This window comes from Panthera leo, chromosome B4 (assembly GCF_018350215.1).
Source record: "Panthera leo isolate Ple1 chromosome B4, P.leo_Ple1_pat1.1, whole genome shotgun sequence".
Taxonomy (NCBI): Eukaryota; Metazoa; Chordata; class Mammalia; order Carnivora; family Felidae; genus Panthera; species Panthera leo.
The window spans coordinates 56,966,296-56,992,070 of NC_056685.1; the positions used below are offsets into that span (position 1 = coordinate 56,966,296).

At 34.8% G+C, this 25,775-nt stretch overlaps 1 protein-coding gene across 18 annotated transcripts in view; it reads right to left on the reverse strand.

The window, feature by feature from the left end:
* Positions 1 to 25,775, reverse strand: part of SOX5 (SRY-box transcription factor 5) — a 1,003,938-nt gene that overhangs the window by 290,039 nt on the left and 688,124 nt on the right. For all 18 annotated transcript variants that reach the window (XM_042946059.1, XM_042946058.1, XM_042946055.1 and 15 more), the window contains one exon: positions 14,882 to 15,092. In XM_042946059.1, the coding sequence (XP_042801993.1) occupies positions 14,882 to 15,092 (211 nt within the window). The remainder of the gene's footprint in view (positions 1 to 14,881; positions 15,093 to 25,775) is intronic.

Below are 25,775 nucleotides of genomic sequence, written 5' to 3' on the forward strand. Positions count from 1 at the left end.
ACAAGTTCTAGTCAAAAAGAAGAACAGAAGTTTTCTTGGCCAAATGGATTTCTTGTCCAGACAATCCTGGATCTCAGCTCAGGGACCTACTACTTTATATAAATAAGAGCCCAAAGGTAATCTGTGGGCCGTCACAGTCCAAGTCAGAAGGTCTTAAAAGAAAATATAAATTAATTTCCTGTAGCACTTAATGAAATAAAAAACTATCAAGATAAACCGCTACAATGGATACCACTTGAAAAAGAGCTGACAGCAGACAAAGTTTCTCTTTAGTGTTGAAAAATTACAAGGCTTCAAACTCCACTAACTGTGCTAAAGTTAAAACACTTCTTCCTGAAGAAAGAGGCTCGGCAGCATTGGAGGGTGTCTTCTTGTCCTGACCTTTAAAAAATAAACTCTTTTCTTTATCATCATTTTATGAGTGTCGATTTCCATACAGTGGTGCCTTTGAAAAGGGTGCCTGCAGGTTAGACTCTAGCTTGCTCAACAAGAAGAGAGACATTTTCCAGTGACAGACTGCACAGATGAACACAGAGTCACAATGCATTAGGAGTAGCCTCCAACAGCAGCGGGAGTGTGAAGGAACAAAACTTAAAAGGGCTCAATTGAAAAGTACCCTTGTTTGTCCTTCAGTGGAACAGCACTTACAAAGCCTCTTCAACATGTACTTTGTCAAAAGGACAGTGAGTAACTAAACAAAAGCAACTCAAACCTCTGCCAATTAAAGTATCTTTAAGCTTTCCCCCTGATCCGTTCACTTTTTATTTTTCCCACCTCATCAAATGTGATTTTAAAACCAGAGTGAATTTCAAAGTGCCCTCTTCTTTGCCCAATTAATGGAATGCTTTGGAATTTTGAATTTAGGAAAGTCAATCTCCATAATTTCCTTATGAGAAATAGTAATTAAAAAGTTGGTAAAATTAGGGGGCAATTCTGAATTTATATTTCAGCTTGTCTGTTAATGTAATACGGTTCAATTTAGTTTCTAAGGGACTGCTCAACAGCAGACATTTAAATTATAAGAACAGGCATTGTGATTTATAATGTGAACTCAAACATCAAACGTGCAATGCCTGTAGGGATGTTCACAAGGCCAAATATCATGTAGCAGGGGCCTATCTTTTCCATAGAATAATTGCATTCAATGCTGTAGCACACCACAGATGAAAATATACTATTTATAATATGTACTTTAGGACCCCTAAAATAAGTCCTAAATCAGGGGGAAATTATACCCATTTAGAGGATCTATTGGTTCTATATGTCAGCATATTTATAATAAAAATTAAATGGGCATTAACTAATTATTTCTGGTGGGGAAAAATGCATAACTAAAGTATCATAGAAGGTGCAATCAACTAAAGTGAATTATTTTCAAAAGATGTACCAAAATGATACATTAAAAAACAGTATCTATACATATTTGAAAGTATTAAGGGAGGATAGTTCATGACCAACCACTTATATATACTTTCTGTTTCACAAACAGCTAGTTACAAACTTAAAAACTGTCCAACCCAACTCTGCAAATGCTACAAATGGACTTAAATGAACGGTGTTTTTTTTTTGTTTTGTTTTGTTTTGTTTTGTTTTGTTCTGTTGATATTTACCACTGAGAATTTGCACTACATTGCACGGTGTCAGGGTGATACCCACTTAAGTGTTTCCACCTATGAAAACAATCTTTCTCATTGTGTCTGATAGAAACAGAGACATAGACGCAGAGAAAATGAGAATGAAAACCTCAGTATCCCCTTCACATACTGATGGTCTATGGTCTACAGATGACTCAGAGTGAAGGCTTGAAGTATGTCACAACATATACTTTTCCAAGCCTGTCCCATTGTTTTTGACTAGTTCTCACAAGAAGAAAACTAACTCTTTTGTGAAGTCTGTACTAAAAGCAATGAACTGTTGCATGTGAAGTAACACTGGGTGATTTTGGTAGTAGGCTGTGCCTTTAGGGTCTTGTAATATAAACTGTGAGTGAAGATTTTCTGAAGTTCAGAAAAAAGAAGTTTGAGTTGTGTAAATAATGACAAAGTCTAGTTCTAGTAGAAATGAAATTTCACAAATAAATGCAGTTTCTTACACACAAGGAGTACACTCATCACGGCACAACAATTTTGGAGGTGTGGGTGTCACACTCTAAGAAGGAAGAACACTGACAGATAAAGATGCTAAATAAAACCAAGCATATGTGGGAGCTGAAAAGGAGGACTGCACACACACACACACACACACACACACACACACACACAAGGAATGAAAAGGAAAAAAACATAATGGGGGAGGAAAGGAAGAATAGGTGAACCACATAAAAGAAAGCTAAAATTTTAGAAAATTATGAAACTTTGGCCAGGGGAGCCCTCACTTATATTTCTCTTCAGCACACATTCCCATTTATTGTAGAAATAAGAATATACCAAGTCCTCAAATGCAATGTTAAAATGCCTCTCCTAGATCCATGTCAATCACAGTTTGCAACTTTATTTGTATCAATTTAGAATTTTTTTCTTTCTTTTGGAACAGTAATTCTCAAGGTAGAAAATTGCCTAATTTGGGGTGCCTGGGTGGCTCTGTGGGTTAAGTGATTGACTTTGGCTTAGGTCATGATCTCACAGTTTGTGGGTTCGAGCTCTGCGTCGGGGTCTGTGTTGACAGCTCGGAACCTGGAGCCTACTTGGGATTCTGTGTTTCCCTCTCTCTCTTCCCAACCTATGTGCACTCTCTCTCTCTCTCTAAAATAAATAAACATTAAAATAATTAAAAAAAAAGAAAATTGCCTACCATATTTTATTTAGGGAAATTTATAAAAATAAAAATCAAAGCAACTACCTCTCCCAGGACTTTTGTAACGATTGAGTTTGTTGTTATTGTTACTGTCAACTACACATCCTAAATTTCCAGAATTTTGCAGGTCCGAATCATATTTTTTCAGTACATAAAAGCATTCTGGGAAAGCAACACTGGGAACTAGATAATGTTTCCAGATGCCTAAAGTACCAATGTTTCTAACCAGCCAAGAGGCGATAATGACAATAAGTGGTGCAATTCCAAGTTCTAGTTATAATTATAAAGTACTTTCACGGGCATTACCTCATTTGTTTCCTTCAGCAACCCTCTGATGAAAGTAGCGCAATTAGCATTGCCAACTGAAGGCAGATATTCATTATATTAACACAATTATTATAGCCACTTAAAAGCAAGAAAATATAATGTTTCCTATAATAAAAATAATAAGGTAGGGGCACCTGGGTAGCTCAGTCGGTTGAGCATCCAACTCTTGGTTTTGGCTCAGGTCATGAACTCAGGGTCTTGGGCTCAAGCCTTGCATTGGGCTCAGAGTTGGCATGGAGCCTGCTTGAAATTTTCTCTGTCTCCCTCTACCCCTGGTCACACTCTATGCACATGCTCTCTCTCTATTATTATTATTAAGAGGAAGAATAAAAAGGTAGATGCTCAGCTTTATGCAGATAGATTCTTATTTAAAACTTAAAAATCCCTCATGAATCCTGAGTTTGGAAATTCTACCCTTGAGGTAACATGCTAGAGTTCTTGGAAGACTGGAGGGAACAGAGAAGGTGTTGAAAGGAATCAGTCATATTTTTGTCTCCATTGCCCTCTAACACGAACTGTGTGTGAGTGGGGGCGGAGGAAGGTGGTAGAACAGAAGATCCAAAATTAAGAGGCCTCCATCTTGAGCCTATTATAAGAAATAAGGACTCCCTCTGCAATGCCTACTCTACACACTTAGAAAAGGACGTTGGTCTCCATGAGGTTGACACACTGTTAAAGACCCACTTATAACTCTGAATTTTGAAAAATTATTCATAGATCAACCCAATTCACTTCTCACTTTGCCTACAGCAGTGGGGGAGAATTATTGTCTACAACCACTAATCCATAGACAATGCCAACATATTTCCTTCGAGAAATGTAAAATGTTGGAGTCATTTAAAACATTAATGTGAATGTAAAGTTTTCATTATACGTGTATCTTAGTTTTGTATCCTGGATCTTATAATACCTAGTTTTCTGACCTAGGACAAAGTTTTCACTTCCAAGTCACAGAAAAAAAAACTTGAAAGTACTGACTTCAAAGATTAAATAATGATAGAGGTACACATATGGGGAGAAGAAGTTTGGAGAAGACAGGACGATGAGACAAATAAGGAGGTCAAGGCAGAGTTTGAGTAGGATACAAAGAAAAGAGAATGTTAAAACCAGACCAAAAAGACAAATGAAACCTAGTCCAATTTCAGGGTAGTGTTAGTTAGCAAAGGCCACAAAATGTCAATTAGTGGTTTGACTGTCACACACAGTTAAGGTAAACAATCACCTTTTATGTGTCATGCCCATTAAGAAACAGACAGGCACAGGTAATCAAACTAAGGACTCTTCATTCACATACTATTATAGAAGACAGGAGGTAAATAAACAATAGTGATAATGAAATAATAAGAACTAACAGAAGTGAGCTAGTGCCAATAGGGTAGCCTAAGCCAAATCCTGACAAAGGTGTTCAGAGAAGGTGTGGAGTCTTAAAAGGTGAATAAAAATTCACTGGGTAGATAAGACAAGGAATGGCATTTCAGGCAGAAGAAACCACATATGAAAAAGTACAGTAGTATTAAAAATACAGTACTGAAAGAACCAAAAGCAGTTTGATAAGATAGCACAAAACTTGCACCTCAGAAAACAGTGAAAAGTAAGGTTAAGGGAGAAAAGGGGTTGAGTCAGATTATATATGGTCTTATGTTCAATGCCAAGTAGTTTGGTGGAGGACAGTAATTTTGTTCCAATTCTAGTTTCTCTGTATAATAAGAACATAAGCAAGTTACTAAGCCTCTGTTTTTCATTTCTAAGATACAAAATAATGTTAACCTGAGAGTTTTTGAGGATTAAATGAGATAGCTCACATAATATCTGGCAGAAGAATCAGATCTTTGTTAAAGTGTTTCATCTCCCATCCCCAAGACACCAATGGCCCCATTGAGTTGAGGAGGTATAAACATCCTTTCAACAAATATTTTGAATATTTACTACATGCACTACCCTCACATTTAAGGAGTTTAACATAGGGGAAGAAACTGACAAATATATGGACAATTATATTACAGTGGAGTTAGGGTAACAATGGAGGCAAATAATAGTACTTTAAAAAGATGACAAAGTTAGGGGCACCTGCGTGGCTGTCAGTTGAGTGTCTGACTTCAGCTTGGGTCATGATCTCCTTGTTCTTGGGACTGAGCCCCACATCGGGCTCACTGCTATCAGCAAGGAGCCACGATGGATCCTCTGGCTCTTTCTGCTCCTCCCCCACTTGTGCTCTTGTCTCTCTCAAAAATAAATAAACACTAAAAGAAATGATGACAAAGTTAAAGCAGTGAGTACAAATAACTCATTCTAGCAACTGAACTTGGAGAGATGAGGAGGAACACACAGAGGTGATGGGAATGAAGAAAAGGTAAGTTTTGCTTCTTGCGTTTCTAGAAGGAAGAGATGCAAATTTGCCTACAAGCTGAAATGGCCGTGGCAAAGAGATGTTTAACATAGCATTGATGTTAATATAGAAAAATGAAAAGAAGCAGCCTGCCATAATCTTTGTATGTAAAAGAATTCTATTTCAAGTATGGTATTTAAAGTTCTCCTCAAGGTAAAAGTTATTCTCATCTGCACTGTTAACGACCCAAAGTTTGAATGAAAATCAGCTTGAGAACTTGAGAGCTCAGGACATTTGGGGAAACCTATACGATCTTGGCTTTATTAGGTAAATTAAGATATCTGGTTGCCTTAGATTCAATCAAATTTAATAAACAGTGAAATACTCTTCAATACAATAGTAGTGACATTATTTCTAAAAGACCAAGAAAAAGAGAATAAAGAATGTCAGAATGTATGTTGTAACTGAACAAGACAGGAAACTGAACCTGTAAAATGTGGACTGGATTCTCATTTGGCTTTAACACTGACTTGCTGTGTGATCTCAGGCATATCTCTGCCTCAGTCAGTCTCTGTCCTCTGTCTCTGTCTCTATCTCTCACAAATGAAGATAGAGTCCTAAAATGTGTCTACATTTTATTCAAATTCTGAATTTCTATTATTCCACAACTATTTTGCTCCCAGACATAATGAAAACTAAAACAAATTTTTATTAAGATACTCTCCAAGGCATTTTTGCTTTAGTACTTTAAACTCAAAACAGTTTAAACTGAGCTGATTTTCAATTAAAACTTTCTGGAGATTTGATCACCACTGAGGCATTAGAAACTTACTTTAGCAGAAAATTATTAAGTAATACTTTATTATCTAATATTTCAAAGGAATTTAGGCACACACAGGCTAAAGAGTAACATTAAACTATTACTGGCAAAATTCCTAATCAGACGAAACACTTTAACTAGTGGTTAACAGCATGGATTATAGTTTAGGTTGACTTCAGTTTGAATAATGCCCCTGACACTTAGTCGCACAGTGACATATTTAATCATGTTTTCTCATCTGAAAATGGAGATAATATGAATATTTACTTCACACGAGTGGCACTTCCTGAAATTGGGACAACTATACATAGCAGCCTTGGTTATAAGGTTGATATATAAAACCTTATAACCATATAACCATATATAAAAAAAACATATAAAGATCAAATAAAGGGTTTCATACAAATTCTGAAACACTACAGTTAACACATTATATGGACTTAACACATGTTACATTTTCCCCCACCAATACATCATTATTTAATCAGTTTTGATGCAGATATTATGTCCCATATTATAATATTCAACCTCATTCATTGTTACCCTTAGCCTCTAATAGTTAAAGACTAACTGATAGAGCTTAGTGACTACCAAGTATAATGCAACTATATTACATAGGCCAGATGTTTTGAGCTGTGAATTTTCCATGAAGTTTGGTACTCCATGTCAGTTAAGAGACACTAGACAAGGAAGTCTCTCATGCCAGAGTTTTGTGAATAATGACAGGCAAAAATTCTGATGGAGGAAAAAGATACAAACAAAAACACATTAATACATTTTCTCCTATTTATAACTTTTAAAATATCTTAATTGGTTGAAAAACTAACGTAGCTGGAATAAAAGAGCCATTTTTCCTTCAACTCATAAGCAAATCTAATTTTCTTTCTAACCATGTCACCTCAGTGGCCTCCTTTTGTATGACACACCATTCTCTTCTAACTTCTGAATTTTTGTTAGTTTGCTGTTGGCAGGGATAAGGTCGGAAATAATAAAGACTTTCTACTGAAATCTGCTTTCCCCCCTCAATGAGAGGAAGCAAAGGCATGAATATGGCACCCTCATAATGATTTAGCTGGGGCTTAATGAAATTTTCATCACAACCTGCTGTTCATTTTAATGGCCTTTGAAAAACAATGGAAAAAATAGCTTGGGGGAAGAAAGGATTTTTCCGTGGCATATATTTGCGAGCTTAACATTTAGTTTCATTCACCCTATCTCCGGTCCCCTCACCCCCATATTGCTGCTCTCATCACAAAGCTATTACAATGTTTTGTAGTTTTTGAGTATGAGTTTTGCAGTTCTTTTGTTACATTTATTCCCATTTTATTCTTTTGATGCTACGGCACATCACAGAACTATGATCATTTGTACTATATATACATATACATATATATATACACACACACACACACACACACACACACACACACACACACAGTGTCTTCCTAATGCTTAGATAATATCACGTCTTGGTATCCACTCTTGTGTCCAACCATAACTTATGATTAATAGAGTATTTAAAGCCGATGTAACTTTCTATTTACGGTTGGGACTTTTACACATCTCTCTGGATATATTTCCCCATTTTTTTCCCTTTTCAGTTAAATAAACATTTGTTGACATTCTATTCCTTTCCTATGATATGATTTTCTGCCTTTCTATAATATTTTTCTAGGTGATTAAGAACATCACTCTATTGAATACATAAATTGCTGCTTGACATATCTCTCAATCGCTGCAGTTATTAAACAAACATTCCTGTCAGGGCAAATTTCCTTATCAATAAAAGTGAGAGCATTTACATTTCTGTGTACCGGAAACACGAACTAGGAATCTTCTATATGTAAACAGAAATGCATCGTAGCGGTCTTGTTCATACGTAAAGTATCTTTCTTGAATTCAGGCTTTCACATGTTTGCCATGGTCAATTTATATTACTACTTCCATAAAGACAATCTCTGCATTTCTCAATGCCTTCATAGTATTATCTTGAGCTGAGCTTTTAATATACCTGTATGAGGAAAACTGCAAAACAATTGTGGAAAATACAATAATGAAAACACTATAATGTCCACATGTAATAGTGATGTTTCCTCACATCAGCTCCTGCTGCTGTGGATGCTCTATCTCTGCTCTTTTGCTTGTGTAGCTGTTACTAAATAATATACTTTTCTCTTAAGTCCCAATGCCTCAAAATGTTACCTGCTAAGCAAATTGGGAGGCACTGTCTAGGGTCTTCTTTCCTTTGGGGAATTACTCACTTGGATCTGGCCTGTCATTTACCTCCAAAATAAGGGTCTATGCAACTACTTAGAAGCCAACATGACACCCTGGAGAAATACCAAGGTCATATACCAAATTTCCAGGGACAACATCATCTCAAGTACACTCTCCTCCCACAAAAAATACTTTGTAATCCAATATATAGCACTGCCCTGGTAGTTCTTCCTAGACCTTACACCTGGGCCACAAACGTATCTTAAAGAAAAATTAAAAATTGACATGGGAGGGAAACACTTCCCAACTCATTCTATGAATCCAGCATTATCTTGCTAGAAAAATCAGACAAAAACATTAAAAAAAAAAAAAACAGTAACAGCAACTCTAGACCAATATGACTCATGAACATAGATGAAAAAATCCTAATGAAGTATCGACAAATTGAATCCATTAATATAGATATTATAAACCACAACTAAGTGGAATTTACTCCAAGTTTGCAAGGTTGGTTCAACATTCAAAAATCACATCACATGAACATGCTAAAAAGCTAGAGTGTATTATGCTGAGCAAAATAAGTCCATCAGAGAGAGACAAATGCCATATGATCTCATTCATATGTGGAATTTAAGAAACAAAACAAATGAGTAAAGGGGAAAAAAGAGAGAAAAGCAAACCAAGAAACAGACTCTTAACTATAGAGAACAAACTGATGGTTACCAGAGGGGAGACCAGTGTGGGGGTGGGTGGGTGAAATAGGTGATGGGGATTAAGGAGTACACTTGTGATAAGGGATACGGGGGTGGCTCAGTGGATTAAGCAACAGACTTTGGTTCAGGTCATGATCTCACAGGCTCGTGAGTTCCTGCCTGGTGTCAGGCTCTGGGCTGACAGCTCAGAGCCGGGAGCCTGCTTCATATCCTGTGTCTCCCTCTCTCTCTGCCCCTCCCCCAATCTCTCTCTCTCAAAAATTAATAAACATAAAAAAAGGAGCACATTTGTGATAAGCACCCAATGTTGTATAGAAGTGTTGAATCACTATATTGTACAACTGAAAGTAATATTACACTATATGTCAACTAACTGGAATTTTTTTTTCAATTAACTGGAACTTAAATAAAACCTTAAAAAATAAATCATCTAAATAGATGAAAAAAAATTGACAAGTTTTAATAACCATTCATGGTAACAACTCTCAGCAAACTAGAAGAAGAAGGGAATTCCCTCAACTTGATAAAGAATATCTACATAAAACCACAGCTAATATATTTAATGATACCTAGAAGCCTTCTCCTTACAACCAAGAACAAGGCAAGATGTCCCATTTTACCACTCTTATTCAACACCGTACTGGAAGCCAGCTAATGCAGTAAGACAAGAAAATGATATAGAAAGTATACATGCTGGGAAGGAAGAAATACAACTGTTTTCATTCACAGATAACATTATTGTCTATATGGAAACTTTAAAGAATAAACAAAACTCCTGGAGATAATAACTAAGTAAAGCAAGGTCACAGGATACAAGGTTAATATTCAAGATCCAATTGCTTCCCTTTATACCAGCAATGAACAGTTAGAATTTGAAATTAAACATACAATATAGAGGCACCTGGATGGCTCAACTCGTCAAGCATCCAACTTCAACTCAGGCTATGATCTCACTATTTGTGAGTTTGAGCCCCATGTCTGGCTCTGTGCTGACAGCTTAGAGCCTGGAGCCTGCTTCAGATTCCATGTCTCCCTCTCTCTCTGCCCCTCCCCTGCTCACACTCTGTCTCTGTCTCTGTCTCTCTCTCCCTTAAAAATAAATGTTAAACAAATAAATAAAAATACATCATGAAAATACTGTGTATAAGTGTAACAAAATATGTAAAAGATCTATATGCAGAAAACTATGAAACTGAAAATAAATCAAAGAAAATCTTAATCAGTAGAGAAATATTTTTGTATTCATGGATAGAAAGATTGAACACTGTTAAAATACCAATTCTTCCAACTTCCCAGGAAGTAATTCTGTAGATGGCAAGACCAATTCTAAAGTCTACAGGGAAAGGCAAAAGACCCAGGATAACTAACACAGTACTGAAGTAAAAGAACAAAGTTGGAGGACTGACACTTCTCAACTTTGAAGTCATAGTTATTAAGACAGCAAGGTATTGGCAAAAGAATAGACAAATTGATCAATGGAACAGACTATAGAGGGCAGAAGTAAACCCACACAAATACATTCAACTTAACTTTGGTGACGGAACTAAGGAAATTCTGTGGAGATATGATATTCTCTTCAACAAATGGAGCTAGAACAACTGGACATCTACATGCAAAAACACAAACTAGACAGAGAACTTAAACCTTTTACAAAAAGTAACTCAAAGCAGATCATAGAACTAAATTGTAAAATGCAAAACTACATAACTTGTAGAAAATAACAGAGGAGAAAATTTAAATGACATTACGTTAGGCAACATACATTTAGCTATAGCATCAAAAGTATGATCCTTGCAAGACAAGAGGTAAGTTCAACTTGATGAAAATTAAAAACTTTTGCTCTACAAAAGAAAATGTTAAAAGAAAAAAAAAGAAGCTAGCTACAACCGGGAATCAAATATTTGCAAAACAGATACCTGATATAGGACTTGTATCCAAAATACACAAAGAATTCTTTAAACTGAACAATTAAAAAAAAAAACACCTCAATTAATAAACTAGCAAAAGATGTAAACATACACAAAGAAGATATACAGATGGCAAATACAACATATGAAAAGATGCTCCACATCATATGTCATCATGAAACTACAAATGAAAATGATGAGATGCCACCACAAACCAATCTGAATGGATAAAATCCAAAGAACTGACAATATCAAATGCTGGTGGGGTATGGAGCAACAAGAACTTACATCCGTTGCTGCTGGGAATGCAGAGTCTCACAACCACTTTGAAAGATGGTTTGGCAGTTTCTTATAAAAGCTAAGCATAATCTTACCATACATTTCAACAATCACATTCCTAGGTGTTTACCTAGTTGAGCTGAAAACTTATATCCACACAAAAACCTTCACATAAATACTTATAGAAGCTTTACTCTTAACAACCAAAAACTGGAAACTAAGATGTCCATTGATAGGTGAATAGATAAACAAACTGTGGTACATTCATACAATGGAATTTTATTCAGGGCTAAAAAGAAATGAGCCATGAACAGATATGACGGAAACTTAAATGCACATTGATATGTGAAGGAAGCCAGTTTGAAAGATACATACTGTATGATTCCAATTGTACGGCAGTCTAGAAAAGGCAAAACTACAGAGATAGTGGAAAGATCAGAGATTGCCTAGAATTCTGGGGAGAGAGGGAGGAAGGAATAAATAAAGCATAAGGGATTTTTAAGGTTATCAAACTGTTCTGAATGATACTATAATGGTGGACAAGTGACAAAATACATTTGTCAAAACATGTCAGAAATGTACAATACAAAGATTGAACCTTGATGTAAGAAGATTCTACAAGGTAATTTAAAAATTTGAGAGATACCAGGAAAAACCACAGAAAGAATTTAATTGTATTAAAAATGCTTGGAAAAACCTCACTGAATGAGATAGAGGAAAGATTACCTAAGTAATTTTTGAAATGAATGGAATCTGTAAAACTAAAGGCAAAGGAATTGCACATAAGTACTATACTCTATTTATAAGAATGTTTCCCATGGCAGTATCAGTTAAAAATTCTGATACTGTTATACATATATACGGGAGTTGAACAATAAGCAAATGGACGGTGGATGGTAGGTTCTGGGTTACTCACAGTTGGGATGGGAATGGAAGCATCAACAAGGAATAAGGCTGGAATGATCCATGTGGAAATGGATTACAGTTGCACACATTAGTAAGAACTCTGTTTCGCCTAATATATAGACAGTTAGACATAGAAATATTTATAGATATGTATGTATAAAGGTTAGCACGCACACATATATTTCTTTGTTCTGTCAGATAAAAGGCCCTAAAGGCAAGGACACCTTGGTAGCAAGGAACACACTTTGTGTCCAGATCTGGCTTTCTAATACCATTCTCCAATAAAAGAAACCAGGGCTTCTTTGAGAAATGGCTGATTCCAGAACCAGGGCATGTAATACCCAAATGAGTCTGCAGCACCTTACAGTTCCAGAAAGTCAAGACGTGCTCAAGAAAAAAAAAAAAAAAAAAAAAAAACAAAAAAAAAAAAAAAAAAAAAAAAAAACTACCCACAATCACCGTGATATGTCAACGTGACACAGCGGTCAATAGAAAGAGTTTCCAATGGCCAAAGCTGAAACAAGTTGAGCAACAAAATAAAGTAGAATTGGATTATAAGTGCAAGTATAAAATATCCATGCTGTCCATACTTAGATAAATAAATGATTGAATGAATAAATGATGGAGAAAAGATAAATCTCTCATGCAGAAGAATTCCAAATTAATTATGTAGATACTGTACTCTAAAGAGGGGGAACACAACTCCCTACTCTTTAAATGTGGGTTGCACACAGCATCTCTCTTCCAAAGACTAGGGTATGGAAAGGGGGCAGGAAGGGTAGCTTTATAGTGGAAACACCCGACAAACACTGTTTATCAGCCAGGTGATCAAGGTCAACATCAAATTCATAAATCAAATAGAGAGTAAGTACCTTTGATATTATGTGACAAAAATGGTACTTTCCTTATGACCTTCCTCCCCAAACATATAACCCTAGTTCAATCAAGAGAAAACCACCAGACACTTTGAATAGAGGGATATTCTACATTCTACCTGCACAGTATTCCTCAAAACTTTCAAGGTTATCAAAAACAAAAACAGTCTGAGAAACTGTCACTGCCAAAGGGAACCCAGGGAGACATGACAAATGAATGTAACATGTTATCCTTGATCACATCCTAGAACAGATAAAGCATACTGGTGAAAACTAATAAAATACGAAGAAATTGTGGACTCTAGTTAATGATAATGTATCACAACCTAAAAGATACAAAATAATTTTAAAAGCATAAAATTGATCGTGCAAAACGAACAGAACATGTGAAACTAAAGATTAAAGAGAAATGCATCATAAGGATAAGAGTTGTTATATCAGAAAGCTACTAATGTAAGCAATTTTTATGTTCCTTTTAATTTTTATGTGTTTTTAAACACTTCTTAAATAAGAAGATAGTATTTTTAATATCAAGAAAAATTCCATCACATTAAAAAAATTGTCTAGGTCCTCCTCAAAACCCCATTTTTATCTCTACATGGATGAAAGCCAAAAGTCTTTGGCTGACTAGATTATCTCTAAAACTCTTTCCAACTGTAAGATCATGTGAATTACATAAATTATAACTAAAATCCATGTCCCAGCTATGCATCTGGTAGGAACCCAGAAATATTTAATTACCATATGACTCCCAAATATACTGGTTAACATACATTTTGTGCCATATATACTCATAATTTGCCAGTGTCCTAACAACAGACTAGAAATGAGCCCAACTCAGTGTTACAGAGTATAAATGCAGTATATTTTTGGTGTAAAATATGTCTTTTTATGTCACTATTTTTTGTTTGTTTTAAATTTCCATCTGACTCTTAAGTAGAAGGCATGCTCTTGTGTGCAATGTGGCATCCGTGCTTAGGAAGAATACAGGTTTAAATAGGAGTTAGTGAACATCTAGAACATAAAGGGTGACTATCAGTTATACATAAACTGTGTAATTGGCATCGGTTGTTCTATTTGTTTGTTTGCTTGAATTTTACTTCATGTGCATATCACCCATTGGCTACTACCAGTAACTATTAAAGAGATTTAGAAGATGAAATCTTAAAAGAAAGGCATCATGGAAGCTGAACAAAATGGGAACTTCAGCATAGCTAACAGAGAATAATCAATGATTTTAAAATATACAATAGGCCTAAACCATATTAATCTTGGAACAGACTGAACTAAGGTAATATAAGATGCATTCATGAATAAAGATTATAAAATTTAATAAAGTTGTGAAATGGCCTTGGGGACAAAAACTGGAGATGAACAAACCAGCCTGCAGATATTTGGGGTTGTAGGCGGTGCCTATTCCGGGCTCCGCTCTCACATTCTATTCTTGAATCTTTAAGTTTTACTAAACCACAATTTACCCATGTGTGAAAGTAAGGAAGACATCATAACAGAAATTAATGATTTAAAACACTGGGACAAACTGAAATATTTCTGGAAAAAATATCTATCCATCTTCATAGCATTAGTTTTCCATTTCGTATAATTTAACTTTGAGTATAAGTTAAAAAAAAAAAAAAAAAACAACAGAACTAGAAGTTAAAACCCAACTCTTAAAATCAGGAGATGGCAGCAACTTTGCTTTCTCTGCTAACCTTTACCTTCTGGCTCATTTTTGATGAGCTCTTCCATTTTCCTCTGCTTCAAGGTGTCAACAACGTCAGCTAAGCTGCCTTTGCGCCGTTCGGGAGTTCCCAGGGCCGTGCTCGACAAGGACTCACCACTCTGCCTCCCACCTTCTTCTGCTTTCTGAGGTGAGGTAGATGAGTTGTGTGGGGCAAATGAAGACATAACTTTATTGCCATCAACTTCCTGAAAGAGAAAGCAAAGGAAAAAAATTTTAATTCTGGAAGCTTTATTTGTTTTTTAATTGGTTAGGTGGCTTATTTAGCTAAAGCATGAAAAAGCAAAACTTCATTCTGCAAGACTAAAAGAAAGAAAGAAATTTTAAAAAAAAGAATGCATTAACTTTACAGGCTCATACAGTGTGAGTCAAAGATCAATTCACAGAAGAAATAAAAATATGGAGATTCTCTGCCTTAAGACTGAAAACAAATGGGAAAAAAAGCCTTACACAAAGCCTGTATTGATTACATGTATTTTCCTGCTTTGAAAGTCTTAGATTTTCCTATGAACATCAAATGCACAAGTCATCTGTCCTAAACATCCTCATGATATTGCAATATTTAAATAAGTAACATCATGCACTTCAAATTTCATTTTAAATATCTGCCTCTTCTTGATGGTGCTCCTAATTAAAGTAGGGTCCTTTTTTAGTTCTCCACCTCCCTCTCATGCTTTTGAGAAAGCATCAGCCACACAGGTTATTTTGACATCAGATAGGAATACTGAAAGTTTATTTCTGCCTATGCCAAAGATGTTTCCAATTCTATTTGTTACTGCAAGCATTGTTTCTGTCAATATTCTTCTCTATTTTGCACTGTAAGCCTCACATGTCCTACAAAAGAAAGGTTCTTGCAATCTTTCCCTGTTCATATTTGTGTATGTGTATGAAAAGAATTTATTCTATAATTCTAAAATTTGAAAACATATTTGATGTTCTTTTTATCCTTATTTTCCCCATAATTTCTTATCCAACTGTAGCCATCTACCTAATATTTGTGGTATATTTTGTATAAAGGTACTAAATTGATTTTTCATACATGTGCAAGAGGAGTGTTATTGAAATGATAAAGAAAAATTAATTTTCATACTTAAAGGTTTCCCTTTTATAATCTCTTACTTCCATAATCCTTTAACTTCCCACAAAGCAGATTTCTTAAAAAACTTGTATCCTAAGATCTTTGAGGAAGTTAGTCTCTCTCTAAGTACAGTTCTTAATTCTAGAGTATTAAAAGTTTCCATTAAAACATATTTGAAAGGCATCTGGGTGGCTCAGTCAGTTAAGTGTCCAGACTCTTGACTGCAGCTCAGGTCATGATCTCTGGGTCATGGGATTGAGCCCCACATTGGAATCTGTGCTGAGCACTGAGCCTGCTTGAGATTCTCTCTCTCTCTTTCTCTCTCTCTCTCTCTCTGCCTCCTCCCCACTCTCTCTTTCTCTTTCTAAAATAAAAATAAAAAAAAAATAGAAATATATTTGAATGTACACACATCAAATATTCAGAATAATAGATTATATTCTTGTTTATACATTTCTTCTGTAAGACATGTTAATAGGATCCCTTGATCCCAGAACAGTGACAAATCACACTGATTTGATATCTAATGTTTTTAAGGTTAATTCTAACATATTTGACTAGTTAAAAAATATACTAAAATATTTGTCATTTTAACTTCTAAAAGCAGATTAAAATAGAGATGTCAATACAAATATAATCATAATATGTTCATATGACTTTTTGTTAAAGGATAATAATACAAGGCATTAGCTACGGTGTAAGCATCAGTGTGTTGAGGGAGACTAGGCAATGTGGAGAAAGTAAAAGTAAGAAATGTGTGCAAACAGAATCTTCAAAATTATAATTCTACACCCAAAATGGTTTCTATTTCTTATAAACATTACAGAATATGCAGAAAACATTACTATGTCTTAAATGAATATTCCATAGATAATACTTTCATATATGAATCTTAGCTTATAATGTACTTGGATTTGGAAATCAATATGCACAATGTAATAATTACAAGCCCCTTCGGGCTAAGTGAAGGTACACTTCTAGAATTATTTATTTAAAACTCACACATAAATACAAGCAAATCCATAAACACACACACACACACACACACACACACCTGACAAAAGCAATCACAAATCCATTCAGTAAACTAAGGAATGTTTTTATGAATGGTCCATAACACACATTAGTTCAGTTTCATCATCAAATCAGAATATAGCAAAATCTCTGTATTCATTTTCCACAGATCTTTCTTCTCACTTATTTCCAGGGTCAAAGCAGAATAACCCCAATATTAGCCTCACTTTGAACATTTCTATTCTATACACATTATATGATGTGATATATCACATTATGTGATGACAAACGTAACAAACAAGAATTTGGCAGCTGCACTTCATTGCCCATAATTGAAAACTACAAATATCTTTCTATAGAATCTTTAGTAGAGGGAAAGACAACCAAATTATATACAATCACATCGATTAAGGTATTAGAAAATATTCCAAACTAAAGTAAAACAAAATAACATCCCATTTTGCATGTCTCTAATTTTTTACACCTTGCAAAGCAGGGCATATTTAAAGAGGTTACCATCATTTCACAAGTATTCTAAACTCAGTTACTACAACAGTATTAAAAGTTAATTATCAAGGCTAGCTCATGAACAAATATCTTCTCATCTGGCTATTTCACCTGTCTGATTACATTTCAGCCTCTAGCACTGTTAATCCCTTTAACAGTTTTATGTGGTTACCAGATATTGTAGGGTGGGACTCCACTGTTCATTTGCATGGTGAATAGCTTGATAAAGAGTGCTGGCACTCTTCAGTCAAGAAAGTCCTATAATTGTCCATTTCCTCCCTGGGATTACATTTACTGTACCTAAAGTAATGACTGCATTTTCCTCTTCACTTTGCTGGCAGGCGAACATCCAGAGTCTACTAACAGAAGTGTTCATGGTCCAGACCAGCAATATATATTTCAGCAAATTTTTGTGAGTGCTAAAGGCAAGCTTCAATATTTTGCAGTAGAGCTCTCAGAACTGCGAGGCAGGATTTCTAAAGTCTAATGATAAAAGAGGGTTCTAAACTTTTAGAACAAAGTTGATAATCTTTGTTACACTTGAACACGCTTTACCTAATCCTGCCTCCTTTGTCACTGTTGCAACCATGAGACAAAGGAAGGGATATGCTTACTGTATCTATCTTTATTTAAATAAATTTTTAAAAAATGCATTCTTAAACTGAGTGCAGCCACTCTGGAAAATAGCATGGAGACTCTGCAAAAAGTTAGGAACATCTTACGACCCAGCAACTACACTACTAGGTATTTACCCAAAGGATACAAAAATACAGATTCAAAGAGGCACATGCACCCTGATGTTTATAGGAGCATTATCAGCAATAGCCAAATTACGGAAAGAACCCAAATGCCCATTGGCCAATGAATGGATAAAAATGTGGTATACAGACACAATGGAATATTACCGAGCCATTAAAAAGAATGAATTTTTTTTAATATTAAATATAACTGATTGTCAAGTTGTTTTCCATACAATACCCAGTGCTCATCCCAACAGGTGCCCTCCTCAATGCCCATCACCCACTTTCCCCTCTCCCTTATCCCCCATCAACCTTCAGTTTGCTCTCAGTATTTAAGTCTCTTACGGCTTGCCTCCCTCCCTCTCTGTAACTTTTTTTTCCCCTTCCCCTCCCCCATGGTCTTCTGTTAAGTTTCTCAAGATCCACATATGAATAAAAACTTATGGTATCTTTCTCTTCCTGACTTATTTCACTTAGCATAATACCCTCCAGTTCCATCCATGTTGCTGCAAACGGCCAGATTTCATTCTTTCTCATTGTTAAGTAGTATTCCATTGTATATATAAACCAGTCACACACTCTGCTCACTGAGTCAGCCAGGTGCTCCTTAATATGTATGGGCATCACTAGCATCCTTTCTAGTACAACAAAGTTTTTAATTTAGGAAAAAAAAAACACAGCACAGAAAGTTTCGACTATCTTTAACTAGATTCTCATTAGTGCAAGTTCATGATTTTTGGTATTTCATAGAGGTAGCATAAAATGAACTACAGATACCTAGAGAAAGTATGAACAAGCTTTAACATGGTCATGTTTTTCTGGTAATGTGCTGTTTTTGTAAATATCAACAGGGCAAGGCAAAACAAAATTTGAAAAATTTCTTCAAAGCCGTATTACTTAGGTTAAATGGGTAAAGGTGGGCAAAAGTACAAATGTTCAGTTATAAAATAAATTAAGTCCTGGGGGTGTCATGTGCAGCATGGTGATTGCAGCTAATAATATTGTTTGTGTATTTGAAACCTGCTAAGAAAGTAGATCTAGACCATTCTCATCACAAGAAAAAAATGGTTATGTGTGGTGATGGATGTTAACGAGACTTATTGTCATCATTGCACATAATACGTAAATATTGAATCATTACATTGTGCACCTAAAATGAATAAAATATTTTGTCAATTATATCTCAATTTAAAAAGCTACATTATTTGGTCATTCCTTAAATTCTTTTAAAAACAGGTGAAAAGATATGTTATCACAAATGTCTATTTTGAAACTAAATTGCACTAATCGCACCTGCTCTGTCAAGTTGGGAGATGCTACATTCACTCTAGTACTAGAAAACAGTATCTGATTATTGTGTAAATACGCAATTAATTTTAAAGCTTTATTGGTTATGGTAGTTTTTCATTAAAGTTCTTAATGATGCCCTGAATTGATTATCCTTTCGGGTTATAGATCTCTTGATGATAGCTGGAGATGCTCTCCCAAACACACATGCACATGCAAACAGGCAGACACACACTCATGCAATTGCACACACAATTACACGTACAGTGTTAGAGAGTTAATTTTCTACTTTCATAGTTCCAAATGTGAATTGTCTCCATAAAATCCCCTAGAAACTCTTGTAAATCACAGATTTCAGGACAAGAAGCTTTGACCTAAATGTGTATCTTCCCAGAATCATACTCTAAACTCATCAATACATATAATTAGATGATTTTAACGTGACCAGTTAATACTTGCAAAAAAGAGCCTCAAACTATAGATTTCATTGATATTTTATTCAGATAAATTTAGCTAAAGATATATATGCTAATAAATGAAACTTTTACTGTTCCTAAGATAAGCATCTAGAAGGAAATTAGTATTTTAATTATACTTTAAAGAATAATAAACACCTCGAAGAAAAGAATGCATTACTAATGGCAATCTTGGGCTTCTTAACTCAGCGATCACCTTGGGATAACATGCACGTGAATTCAAAATGGAAGGCAGAACAAATTGCTAACTTTTATAAATGAATATTTCCAGTTTTAAAAAGCATACTAGTTCAGTTTCAACTATGAATTTTCCTGAAGACAGAATGTAAACATATGAAGGATACACTGAGGCAAAAACCAACACTTAAAAAAGCTCAACAGAGAACACTAAGAGTCTTTCTTTGGTGAACATGATCAAATTCAGTATTCTGGGAACAGGATATGGTCAGTTCCTGAGACCTATAAAACAAAAGTAAGCACTTATAGTAAGATCTCTGAAGGGTGTCTGTTATACTTGTGATTACTACTGGTGTTAAAGCTATCCAATTTAAAATCTTTTCTAAACTTTTGCTTTACAAAAAAAAAAAAAAAAAAAAAAAAAAAAAAGCTGCCTGATGTGTATTTAAGTCCAGTGGTTCACAGAATAAAACCTGACAGAAACACTTTTGTTTGGGCCTATTTTCATAGTTATACCTAGACACAGACCTCATCAGGACTTGTCACCTTTCTATACTAGAAAAAGCCACCAATAATACTTTTGTAAAATTACTGAATGTGAAAAACAAACTTTACCAAGTTTTATAAGATCAACAATTCTTAAAGTTTGAATCAGTATAACACAGACCAATCGAGATTCCAGATATTAGATGAATAGTTCATAAATCTATCTAGTGACCAACAAGTGATACATATGCTTCTTTTTTTAAGTTCCCTAGGGGTTTCTGACCATACGATGCTAGTCTTGGAAGAATCCAAAGTCAGTTTTTAAGGGCTACTTATATTTATTATTTCAACATCTTATGAGATATTGAAATTCCCTGAAAATTAGTACTCTCAGTCCTTAAAAATCATTAAATCTTCACAATTTTAAAAATAGGGAGAAATTCTAAAATACTAAAATATGTACTACATCTTTTTGCTCTATAATCCATGGAGAAAGTTCTACATTCCATATACTGATTAGTTCTAATTTTTAAAGAATATTACAGAAACCTTAGAAGTTCATCTGTCTCTGTAATACAGACACAACCCACTCTTGGGGCTGATCTAATATTTTAAATAGTGACAGACCTCATCAAGTTTAAGTGAAAGATTATTATTTTATAAAAATGGCTCCATTATATTTCAAATATAGGATCTAGTTCATATTTCAAAATTTTTTATGTGTTTTGGACAGTGCAAACAGAAGAAGTGAAAGCTGTTTGATGTTTCTTCAAAGTCTAAAAATATGGAATCTTTTAAAGATTCCTTCCCTGTGCAATAGGATGGAAATTCAACAAAAGTCTAACTTGGTTTTTCTTTTTTTGCCAAGCACGGAGATGAAATGTTAGCTTAGGCTCATATTTAATTATTGATCAGAAAACTAAATAAACATTTAAAAGCACATTTTATCTTAAAATGCATTCACATGGGGCTAAATAATACAAGACAGGTAATTTGTATAGATACGGTTCTCAGATGGTGGTCTGCTCAACCAATATGACTGGCATCACCTGAGGGTACTTTATACATTTTTCTCGGGACTTACCCCAGACTTTCTGAATCAGAAACTCAGAGGGTGAAGCCCAACTATGTGATTTAACAAGGTTTCCAGGGGAGACCGATACTCAGTAAGCCTGAAAACTACTGGTAGAGGAAAAAAACTAAGAGTTAGAGAGGCAAAGGGGGAGATGACTAAAACCTGCAGTGGTCACAATGCATCACAAAAATGATGGAATTTAATGGGTTTCAGAAGAGAGCTGAATGGTAACATATCGCAGGGGGGGGAAGTGATGGGGTGGAGGGTAAGAATGGCCAATATATGTTGGAGGGAAATGATGTTGACTTAGTTTTTTAACAGTCATTTTGGCACATGTTGAAACAAGCTTCTGTTTGCTGATTTCCTGGAAAATCTGAGATTTATGTCAAAATTGCATTGTGGAAATGGATGGTTTTAAGAAATGTACTAAAATGTGGTTTGAATTTATTAATAGTTTAATCTGATTTATAATATAAAAATAACATAATAATAGTAGGTTTCCTTTGTTGTTTTTTAAACCAATATCATATATGCCATCTAATTTAATTCCAGTGAGTGAAACAGAAATTTAAGGGCAAATTTTCTGACTCAGTAAGAGACTGTACAGATAGGAAAAACAGTTTTGGAAAGTATCTTCATCTGAGAGTAGATGTTACACGGGCAGAAGTTTCTAATGGTTGCTTTTTAAAAACTCCTTCAGAATCACACTTACTAAGAATCTCAGAAATGCTGCATTCAAGAATAAACTGTATGTTTTCATGTGCTCTCAAAACCACTTAATAAGCAAAAGTGGCATTTAGAGTATTCTAATACATTAACTAATAGAACCTGTAAAAACAAAGAACATTTTGTGCTGTGACAGTCTCATTATCTTCCTGAGGATTATTTCTGTGCTGTGTCTTACTTGTGTTTAAACAATCTAGCAAATACATTTTAAGACATTTGATGATCTCTTGCCTGAGGGCTCAAAGGTCAACCATAACATGTTTCTAAATAAAAATTAGGTTACATGTCAAAACACTTTCTTTAACACTAGAATTGTAAATTATATAATACTATTTTAAGAAATAAAGAGAAAAAAACATTTATTGTAACCAGCCACTAATTGCATATAATAATTCATCTATCATTTTCCTAAGAAGCCTCCAGAGCATCCTTACAATAGTTGTTAATAAACTTGACTAAATGCCTATTCACTCTGAGTCTGGAGGAAGAAATGAAATGTGAGGAATTCTTCAAATAGTGATCCGTTTAGGAAATGGCGAGCAATGGACACAGTTTCTTACACAGAGCAGACCCCCAGTAAAATTAATAAGCTAAGTGTTTGCTAACATCATTTATAATTGGGAACTGACTACATATTCAGTGATATGTGAAATAAACCGTGATCCTCCATGCAGTATAACATGATGTCAGCAAAGCAGTAGAAAGCACTGGTTAAGCAAACCGGAGTCAGGAGTCAAGATGTTTGAGTTCAAATCCAGGCTCTGTCATTTATTAACTATACAACCTTTGGCAAGTTACCTTAACTCTCCAAACCTCAGTTTCCAAATCTATGAAAGGGGATAATTAATGATAAGTAATTCATATGTACTATTATGCAGTATCATTGATCTCTAGAATTTAACAGTAATGAGAATGCTTACTAAAAAATAAATATTATTTCATTCACTCAATTTTCTCTTTCATCCATGTAACATAAATGTTTTGAATGCTAACTTGTAAGGCAGTTAATGATGGCATCTAAGCACAGAGAATCAAGCCAATAGCTTTGGTTCAAATCCTAGTTCCACCATTAACCAGCTGTGTGACCCTCGATAAGCTATTTAATCTTGCTGTGCCTCAGTTTCCTCATCTATAAAATGGGGATTATACTAGTATCTACCTCAATGAGTTGTTAGTGGACTATGAGTTACAAAATAATGAGTTAATAGGAGTTAGGAGACTACATGAGTTAATACAGGTATTACAAATCATAAAACTCATAAAAATGGTAACTGGGAAATGACAAGAGCTATATAAGTATTTGTTAAATTAAGCTCTAAGCATTATATTAGGATATAACCATGAACAAAACACATAATATATAAAAATAAATATAGAAAAAGCCAGTCTCTTTACTAGGAAAGTGGAGAAGATATTAACAAGAGACAAACCCCTTTCCCCACCTACCCCACCAAAAAAAAAAAAAAAAGTATTTTTGCACATTTATGTAACTTCATAGTTCTTTCTGCTAAAATAAAACTGCATTCATGGAACCAATTTTTTAAAGATTAATTTAGGGGCACCCGGGTGGCTCAGTCGGTTGAATGCCCAACCCTTTGGTTTCTGCTCAGGTCATGATCTCACAGTTAATGAGATCAAGCCTGTCTATAGCTCTGGGCTAACAGCGTGGAGCCTGCTTGAGATTCTCTCTTGGTTGCTCTCTGCCCGTCTCCTGCTTGCACGTGCACACATGAGCATGCTCTCTCTTTCTCTCTCTCTCTCTCTCTCAAAATAAATAAATAAAAATTTTTAAAAAGATTAATTTAAACTTTTTTAAGGTGGACCATTTTTTAAAGATAAGCTAATACAAACTTTATCTTAAGGAAAAAAAAAGAGTCCACAAACTGTCATGTGACACATGTGACATTAGTGTGCTTTTTATCTCTTGTTGCCATTATCATGCCACTCAATCCTCACATTTCACAGTTTCCTGGTTCTCCACAAAGTGATAACTCAGAGAAATGATCAAGGAAAGAATGTTCAATCACTCCTCATTATGAAATAAAACTTTTTAAAGTCAAAGTCTGAAAAGAATTACAGTAATGATTTTTCATAAATACATGACACCAATTATGCCATATTTCTACTTTTCGTTCATATTTCTTTCTTCTTGTAAAATAGACATATCAAGATTTTTTTTTCTTCACAAGAACATTGGCACCGCTAGATTCTCTTGCAAACAAACCTTTTAGTTCCCTTACGCTATAAATACAAAATGGCAACAAAGGTAATATGAGGAAGGAAAGATTACAAGCTAACTCTCCACTTTTCCTATTATCCTCTCTCCTCTAGTACTTGAACAGAGTCCCTTTACCAGTATGTCTCCTCACTAGATCACACTGATTTCATAGCCAAAAATCAGTTCATTCTGTTATGTCATTAGACTAATCTCATCTTCCTATTAAAAACAAAAACAAAAACAAAAAAACAAAAAGAAAAGCTAAAGGCCTATTTTTCTATACTAATTAAGACTCTCAATAGAGCACTATGATCACAGCAAAAGTAACACTTTTTCTTCGAAAGGGACCTTTAGCAGGATTTGACCTTATGCAATGATTTGAGATTACAGAGCACAGCTTCAGTTCTCATTCCAAAATAAAGATAAGGCATTAAGCAGTCTACATACTCTTATAAAATTCCCACGCTGGCCCAACTATTTCTTCATAATATAAAACATAATTTCCTGAGCCTGTTTTAGTGCTCATATAAAGGCTGTGTTGTAGCACAGACAATCCCTGAGATACTGGCATTCCTTATGTAAAATACTGGGTTCTCTGCAAAGATTGTTTTCACACAATTTATAGGAGTAATGCTATATATAATTTTAGTCATTTTAGTCTGATACTTGTGAAAACTTGTAAAAACATTTCTAAACTATTAGGCGTTTTCCTGACCAAATATACAAAACCTTTTAAAATTCACTAATGTTTTCAGTGAAATTATAGCTACTACTCCTGGAGTTCTTAAAGACACTGTTCTGAAAGTTTTATGGACATAATTTTACGATTCTCAGAGAAATCCCATGCAGACTGTTATTCCTATTTAACAGATGAGGAAATTAAGCTCTGATGGATAATTCACCCAACGTAATCGTAGGGAATAGTAAATTGAAGAATTAAGGCCAAGATTATATAATTTTAGGATCAATGCTGGTCATCATTATGTAAGACTGCCTTCTTCAACTGATTCAGGTGTGGTAAGAGATGCCACAGATATCAAAAAATAAAGCTTGTTCTCTCTCCTCAAAGACTTTAAAATTAAATTTG